General features: G+C 55.8%; 1 protein-coding gene across 1 annotated transcript; it reads left to right on the top strand.

Moving 5' to 3' along the window:
* The first annotated feature begins 6,236 nt into the window (after nt 1-6,236).
* CSUI_004719 (uncharacterized protein) lies at nt 6,237-6,966 on the top strand. The gene has a single exon (XM_068064904.1). The coding sequence runs from the start codon at nt 6,271-6,273 to the stop codon at nt 6,580-6,582; it is 312 nt and encodes a 103-aa protein (XP_067923119.1). The 5' UTR covers nt 6,237-6,270; the 3' UTR covers nt 6,583-6,966.
* Nucleotides 6,967-8,877: the final 1,911 nt, after the last annotated feature.

Genomic DNA, 8,877 nt, shown 5'->3' with positions numbered 1-8,877 from the left:
CAAAAGACCCGGACGATCTAACTGAACTGGAGAAGCACGCTCACTGCACGCGGCCCCTCGCACGGAAGTAAAACCCCGAACATCGCACCGTTGTTGGGAGGTTCCAAAACCGAAAACGTTCCCCCCGTGGTGGACAAATGTACCTCTCTCCTCTCATAGCCATTGGCCGCACGATATCTCCCTAAGGTAGCATCAGAAGAGTGCAACAGGTTGTGCTGGTGAGAGCGGTCGTGCTTCTTGACGTCAGTTGTTCGTTGGCTAGGTCGGCACTTACCCACGTGGCCTCCTCAGAGTTTTTCCAGGGTATGCATACGTCTGCTGGGAGCTATATCGATGAGTCCTAGTCCCGGCGGCAATCAGTACACCTACTATGGTTGATGCAGTTATGTAACTGAGGTCAGCAAGTAATACATTTGAGGAGGTCACTGCCATAGTATTGATTCAGGGCGACGAGGTCGGATACCAAGCAAAACCAGGCAGACAGTAGACAGAACTGAGTTCTGGACTCTGAAATGCACGCGAGGCTTGGTTAAGTCCGGCGAATTTGCTACTAGAAGATTCTCCAAGGCGTTATGTGTGCTGCGTCAGTCTACTCCCGAGTGTGTGATGGTCGAGAGGACGCAGCTAGTTGTGAACTGCAGAGCTCAGCGGGTGGGGCATTATCTCTCTGCACATAGATATCTATACATATATCTGTATACAAGCACCTTTGTTTTATCAGCTCCTGAAGGATTGCATGCGTTGTATCAGGGAACTAGATGTCTCTTTTTACTGCTTCTTTCCAAGGTGGCGGCGCGGCTTTACGTCTTTCACCTTGGGTCCGCTGTCGGTAAACACGTAGGTAGGTTGCAGCATCAAGTGTTCAAAAAGATTGTATGTAGACGTTACAGGTAAACTGACCGGGCTGGCTACGTTCGCGGGAGACCATCTGATTCGGGATTTGGGTCTGGAATACGCGTCTCTCCTTTTTTTTCTAGGCTGTACTGCACGACAAGGTAGTGCCTCCGCTGAGCAGCCGAGTGTTGCAGTTCCCCCAACGTCCCGAAGCTAGTTGGGAGTTACCTGAGAGGCGGCTGCGCTGTTCCTGGTCGAGGCCGCCAGCCAAGGGTCTACGCCAACACGAGCAGCAAGAAGCACCCGGCCAGCTAGAGTTAGGGGGCAGAATAAGCGACTATTGCCTGTAGCTAGTCGCCGGTCTTGGTGGTCTCGATTCTCAGCTGGACCTCTCCAAGCGAACTTTCCATCTGGTTTCGGTGGCAAAGGGGGCCTCACAGGAGTGCAGTTTGCTCACCCTACTCGCTGGTTACCCACTTTTGGAAAAATTAGAGATTTGGAAGCCGCTCCCTGGGGAATGCAAAAGATATAGGCTCGATTGCCACCAGCCCTTCGCTGGAATACACTCCTGGGCTCTTGTGTGCGAACTCGACTCCGATCGCGCGTACTCTGTTACCGTCCTTTCTCCCTCAAAATCTTTTTGTGTCTCCAGTAAGCCTTCAGAGCCGTTCGGCGCTCTTTACGGCCCCTTCTTTGTACCAGTACCAGCTGCTGAGTCGTGGCGGCCGCACTCCGCACGTGAACAAACGGAACCCAGGTGCCGCCTGTTCCAGTTCAGAATGGCGAAGGCCCGCGCGTCTTTCGGAATGAGCTGCATTCACACTCGAAACCACTCTGGGTTGTGAGTGCTGTATTGAGGTGCTCGACCCCGTGCCAAAGCACGACTGTCTGCGAGGGCCAGGGAGGAGCAAGTTTCACTGCCCTGTCAGGACCAGCTTCGAAACGCCGGACGACGGCGTTCCCGACACTGAATGGTCCCGTGGCAGGCGCAGGCGACGCTGGTAAGCCGTGCTTCCACATCTAGTTCCCGTGGGGTGACTGAAGGACGACATCAGTCAGCTTTAACGCGAAACATGGCTTCAGCGGAGCAGAGGGCTACTCTCCCCCAGCTGCAACGGCTGTAGGCTTCTGCTGTTCCTCATTCTCCAGATTGGCCTGAGAAGCTGGGGGGCCGTGCGGGCTATCTTAACACCAGGCGTTTATGGGGCACGTGCAGCATGAGCTGAATGTTACGTCTGTTTCCAGTCGCCCCTGTCGAGACTTGAAGGGTCTTAGATTGCTTGTTGAGCACAGTCCCGGGAGAGGCGAGGCCAGTGGACGCGGTGCTCTTGCCGGAGTCCAGACGGCAGACTGGCCCTTCGCCCAGAGCTATCATCGTCCCGCCTCCAGCTCCAGCATGGTATGCGCCGGTTCATGTGCTGATGATACTTGAGACATGTCTCCACGGACGCCAGGCATCCTACTGGTATCCCTAGGGGCAGGAGGCCTCCGAGGTATTTGAGAGGCAGCGACAGCTCGAAAAAAACGAAGAAAGCAAGTCCCGCTCCGGCGAAGTCTCTGGTCGGTGGAAGCCGGCAGCATAACCGGTGTTATTAGACGGCATCACGGCGGGTTCTGTAATGGCGACGACAGGGGCTTCGCTGGTGAAGGTGACAGGAGGAGTTGGAAGCTCGTACGGCCACAGAGCGATCCCGCATCCCTTAGCGAGTAGCTTGTGACAATCGAGTGGCACCCCTGCCTGACTTGCGGCGAGTGAAGGCACGACAGTTTGCAACGGCTGAGCAACGGTACGGCGGGTGTGGGACATGGAGAGAAGATAGTCAGTAGTGGTGCACTCCTCCGGTAACTGGGGTCTGCTTGTCGTGTTTGGACATCGGGACTACAGACTGCGAACTAGCCTCGTCGGCTCTATAGAATAAACCTGAAACGCAGGCTGAATCTCGGTACAAGCCACGTTATTCCCACGAGGCGACACAGTATGGGCTCTTCGGGCCTTGTGAGCCGGGAACCATTCTCATGTAGTCTAATATGAGTCGCGCCTCTCCCGCAGAGTCAGAGTGGAGCAATCTCCGGGGTCCGGGGGCGGCCGCTGCAGGGTAAGGGGCCAGGTGCCCTCCACGCCCTGCCCGCTCGCGCATAGCTGTCCAGATCCCGCCGTTTCTCCATGCTTCCTGACTCAGCCCGTTCCGAGCCTTTTGCAAGTGCCCCAGGATTTCTGGCTACGGCACGGAAGCACTCAACTTTCTTTCCCAAGGGGCTTGTTGCCTTGGCGCTGCATGTCTTGTAGATCCGAAAAACTTGTGTACGTTGCTTTCACGGTACCGCCCTTAATTCACCTATCCTAGTTCCTTTCAGTTCAGCAGAATTACAAGCAATGTGGCGTCTGATCTGCTGTCTCTATGGATCTTGGTCGGCCGCACTGCTCAATTGTGGAAGGCTCACTTGCTTAGCTGGCCCGTTGCATCTAAGAGGGGCAGCTGTGGCAGTCCCCTCGCACTCCGCGATATGTAAGGTGGCCTGCTTCAAAAACTTTTGTCTGACCCAACAATATCACTTCTCCGAACAGCGACAGTGAAGGATTTCGTTCGGAGGAAGCGATAACCAACTGGGAACGCAGCCCCAAGTGACCTCTGGTAACTCCCATTCGGGTTCGATCTCCCTGCCTTGAGTTTCGATACACGCGTCCTGTCCTACACATTTGATAGCAAGGCTGTGTTCGGTTGTGCGGTTTCGCAGCGTTGTCGCATGCGCTAGAATCTACTGCACTCCAAACAGAAACACAAGCGGGATGCTCTTGGCAAACGTAATTGCCAACGGTGATAGCGCCACCCGACGATCACACTTGCAGGCCCTGCCGGTGCAGGTGATCTGTCGTTCGCCTGCTGGACGAATGTGGGGCCGGTGCTGCCCGGCGGAAGCGCTTTCCACCACGCGTTGGTGCCTTGCTACTTTGTCAGTCTCAAGATTCTCTGGCACTACCAACCTGTCTTGGACGTACGTCGCTCATTACCGGCGCACTGACTGGACGGTGAGGTAGCGGCCATTGCCGCCTCCGGTTGTGTCCGAAAACGGCTTGGGGGGGTGGTGGCACCCTCCAGTAGTTACGGTACCTCATTCCTATTTTTCTCTGTGGCGCACTAAACGAAGCTGCGAGTTGTCTGCTCTATCTCACTGGTAAGCGGTGCCGCCTGCGGAACTTCCGTGCAGGGAAATGCCGTTGAGCACCAACCCGTATCACGTGTCGCCGCACACAGAATGAGCTTTTTGGTCGACAACGATGGCGGTAACAGATGAAGTCACCCTTACCGACATCGACTTCGAACTCATCGCGGCTTGCACGAAGCCTCATGTCCTAAGGAAGTGTATTGTTCTGCTCGAGCAGGACGGGGGATACTATTACCAGCTGCTCGACGCGGCAAAGAAGAAACTCGCCAGCGTACTCAAGGAAAAAACTGGAGTGGGACGCTCAGGCATTGCCCTAGGAGCACCGTCTGATTCTGAAATCAGAGCCGCCAAAGCTGATCTGCTGGCTTGGCAACGGAGCCTCTCTCATAGCTACGAGAGTACGACCGCAGGCGATAAGGGGCTAGGACAAGCAAACTGTCCGGGCCTCTCAGGCCTCAGAAATGTAGATAAGGGTACGAAGAGGAATTGCAAGAACTCCCAAAGCCACACTGTAGAGGAAGATGCTGAAGATGATTCGGACGGAGTCATGAAGAACTCGCACGGGGAAGGATCAAGCAGTGGTACGAGCTCATCCGCGAATAAGAAGACCCACCAGGCTCCGTCACACGGTCGAGGCGTAGGTATAGCCGCCAGCGAAAGCGGAGGCGCTGCGGGAATGGCCATAGAGAGAGAGAGCGGCGAAGCTGACCCTTCCGAAACAGTCGCGTGCCCCACCACCGGCGAGGACAGGCGACGACGCCAAGTTCGTATCCAAGTGTCAATTGACCATGGTGAGAATGAGAGTGACGAGGAAAGTCCAACAGGAAACAGGACGAAACCGAATCCGACGCCTCGGGAAGATCCTGTGGAGGTAAAGAGCTCCCCAACTCCCCCAAATATAAATGAATGCCCTGGTGCAGCGGACAGCTCTCTCGGTACCTGTGCCACGACGACCGGCACGTCTCCGAGCCCTTTGAGTTCCGCTGACAACAGCAACAATGGACGGGGGCAGTCTACCTCTGGCAATGACGACCTGGTGGTCCCGCTGTGCGGAACGTGCGGCCCTTTCGTTCGGCAGCGGGCTACCAGCTCCAAAAGTGGGGCGTCCCCCAAAGCCACCGCCTCTCCGCTTCCGCAGGCCACACCAAGCTGCTACCTGCCTACCTTGGAGGAAGAGAACTCCTACAGTCCACGAACCCGGAAAATCCTAGCAACCAAGAAGGAGGCGTTAACTGCATTCAGCGAAGGAAATTTCGAAAAGTCATTGGGGTTGCTGACAGCCTGCTTGGAAGGAGCGGAGGAGAACCCGAGCGATGTTGCTCTGCCAGATGCAGAGCTCCCACCCCGTCTCAGTAAGAACTTGCCGCTTCACAGGTGCCGATCCATGTTCAAGCGTATATCCTCCGAGCTGCACAGTGTCTTGTATTCAAACAGAAGCCTCGTTTACATGAAGCTGGGGAAGTATGCCCGGGCGGCAGAGGACAGCCTGAGGGCCATGCAGCTCGACAGTAGGAACGTGAAAGCCTTGTGGAGAAGAGCCCAGGCCCTGTATGCGCTGGGTGGCGAGGAAAACCTGCGCCAAGCAGCAACTGTGGCAAAGAGGGTGGAAGCGTTTTTACGTGGCACTCCAGAAGTCAGCACAGAAAGCTCAGGGTGCTCCCCCGCGAAGCAGCTGAGCGACTTTCAGCTGGCTGTGGACTCAGCGATTAGGAGCTTGTGAAGCCTGCCCCTTCTGCCTATGTTGAGAACATCTCCTGATTGAAGGGAAAGTGCAGACCCGCACCCTACACACGGTGTTGGTGTTGGGACGTTCTTTGCAACCGGTTTTTTCCGTGCTCTCCCGTTAGCCGCTTGAGTGACGGTCAGAGAGGGTGAGAGAGACTAGGTACCCTTGCTGCTATACAATGCAATCGTGCCCGTGGAGACTCGCTGTGCCCCCTGCCCTTGAAGAGCGAGCCCGATCTTCAGGCTACGCTGAAGCAGATGATCAGCCGGTGACAGTGGACCTGACGCAAAGGCAGCAGGCGCTGACCCTGTGGCTCTTCGAAACTGGCGCTCTCAAAATACCTCGACGCGTACCAAAAATGAAGGTAGGGCACTGCCCGAGAAGGACACAGGCGACGACGTCAACCAAACCCGTGAAGCATCCCGACTGCCTCTAGGTGATTTCATCCGCGCCGTGGGCAGCGTCTCCTTCACGGTGCAGACACCGGCCCAACTCTCTCCTAAAAGACCTCCGCCTTGCACGTCTGCCACGTTTGGGTGGTGTTTATGCCCCTTTCACGGTGTGAGACAAACACCCCACAGCCCGTAGAAGCCGGCAGAGTGCAGTCTCAAAAAGAGGAGACCTCGACTTGCTCCGGCACAAACGAGCCAAAGACGCTGCCACCCCGCTGTCACCAGCGCTGCAAAGTCAGTTCTCTCAGGGTTTGTTCAGTCCCCCTGAGGAAGTCCGCCGCAACTAGAGGCCTTCTGCGGGGGCTTTCTCCTGCAAGCACCGATGAATGCCTGAGTTTCACTCCCGACAAACTTGCAAGCGACCGTCCTTTTTATTGCCATATGCCGGGTTCATTGACGGTCTAGGAGGGGGAAGGCTCGGGACTGTCTTTGAAACTGGCAGGATGGGGGAAAAAGACTGCGCTTCAAACACGGGGGGCCTGGCGGTCGTTCTCTTAGCAAGAGGCCCACCTCCCTCCGATGTCGCTGGTGTTACCGGGAACGGACTACCGCGAGCGCCTCGTCCGTGTGTTTAATGACTTAGGTGTTTGTCGAGCCGGGTCGGGTATTCATGCGGTGGCACGCCCAGCTCCGATAGCCTTAGTTTGTTGGATGCACTCGCTTCCTCTTGGTGTCGCATGACAGTGCCGGGCAGACACTGAGTCCACGAGCAGTGTTCCCCCAGTGCCCGGAGTCGGATCTATCATTCCATTGATGCTCCTCTGCCATGCAGGTGAGAGAACAGTACCTACAGGTGGGACTTCCCCGCTGTTCACGACCACAAACATGACACGAGCGGTCAACACCGTTCCCAGTTTGGCAACATTATCAGTGACTGGTCTCGGAAGGTGCCAGGAAATTTACACACATGTGGAAGGACTGCTGAGCCCGTCTACAATGCTCTTGCTTGCCTGTCCGCTTCTGGGGCCGCCTCCTGGCCTCCTCGTAGATACATAGCCCCGTGTATAAGTATAGATAACGGTCCCTGCCACTACAGAACAAGCCCACACTTTGGGTTGAGACTCACGGAGCAGTTAGTGAAATTCAAGGGGCTCACCACAACACCGCCTCGGCGTCCAGGTGGGCCAACAGCGCCTACATGACAGCTTCTTGGATCGCCAGGGCACTCTGAGGCCCACACTGGGGACGGTTATGAACTTTAGCTATGGCGCTACAGGCCATGGAGCGCCAACACTACTTCTCGCAGATACTCTTTCGAAGATATCTGCATAGCACTCGGCTCTCTTTCAAGGTAGCTGGGTAGCAGTCGGCTCGCGGGGCTATTCGAGGCTCAGTCTCAGCAAGCATGCGCCCTGACCCTCTGACCTATATAACCTGACGGAAAAAAAGCGGGCTGGTGGGGCGACGGTAGCGAACAGAGAGAGTAGGGAAGCAGCAGGAAGAGAGTAATAGAGAAGTCAGAACAGCCACCCCAAGGACGGTGGTGAAAAGCAGAGGCCACCCGGAGGGGCGGCCGAGGCGGAAAAAAGAGAGTCCGGGCTTTTCTATCGCCTTGAGCATGAAGCGGAGCGTTCTGTTTTCGGGAGCAAAAGGAGAGAAAAGGAAAGGAACAGCAGAACGGTAAAGAGAAAGCAAGTTTCGTTGTCGGTACTTGGTGAAGCGAGCCGCACGTCCGTTGTTTCCGGTTTTGCTTCTCTCGTACGTTGCGAATAGAGAGAGAGCAGACGAACGTGTTTCCTCTGGGATGCTCTTTTTCTTTCATCGTCTTTTTTTTGTATTGGTCTTGGGGGAGATCGAAAGGTATGATTATCTGAAAACAGTGTGAAGACACTTGCGGAGAGCGCGGACTCTTTCTCTTTGTTCACGGTTAGTTCTCGCTCCCGTCCGCGCATCGGAAACTTGGTGGCGGATGCCGTTTTCTGCGTCGCCACTTCATAAAAGCGTAAGGGGAGGAACGGAGCGGTGATCTGGCCACGCCCACTTTGCGCAACCTTTGGTTTCTAGTGTCGCCGCTTTGTGAGGGGAAGAGCGACTTGACTACTGTTGCACGAACTACGGTATGACTGTGAGACTCCAGCACTAACAGAAGTGGCCGACTCAATAGCTTTTAGTCGAGACACCCACACACGGTGGGTCACACGTCACCTTTGCTGAAGGTCCCTTTCAGTGTGACACCCCGTGTAGAGAAAGCTACTGAATCAGATTACGGATCTTTCACTACAGGTCTCAAGCCGGTCTGCGTTTCTTCAGAAGTCAGAAAAGCCAAACTGAGCGCAACAAGCTCGTGACGGCCTGGCGTCCCCACACCGGCAGGACCAAACTCCGACCCAACAACCAGCTGGCCATTCCGGTAGCCAGCCAACAGTCGTGGTCCAGTAGCTCCCCGCACCCGCTGGACCTGTGAACTTGTGCAGCCGTTGTTACCGATAGTTCTTATAGCGTTGGATGCTTCCATGACCACAAAAATCAGTAACGCTGCTGTGCCTGAAGGCCGGCCCTTACTGAATCTGAAACTGCAGCGCAGTCCCAAACGCGCCGCGTGGGCCGGTTGAAACGGTTGGCCGGCGCTACGGGCCCGTTCGTCGCGTGGGACGGACGGGTGTGCGGCCTCCCCGTCCCCCGCGCAACTTCCGACGGGCTCTCAGACGCTCAGCGTGCTGTGCGTTAGAACCTTGAACGGCTTTTTTTTCTACTCGGTAA

This window comes from Cystoisospora suis (genome assembly GCF_002600585.1).
Source record: "Cystoisospora suis strain Wien I chromosome Unknown contig_2246, whole genome shotgun sequence".
In the NCBI taxonomy this organism is placed as follows: Eukaryota; Apicomplexa; class Conoidasida; order Eucoccidiorida; family Sarcocystidae; genus Cystoisospora; species Cystoisospora suis.
This window is presented reverse-complemented; position numbering and strand designations above follow the sequence as displayed.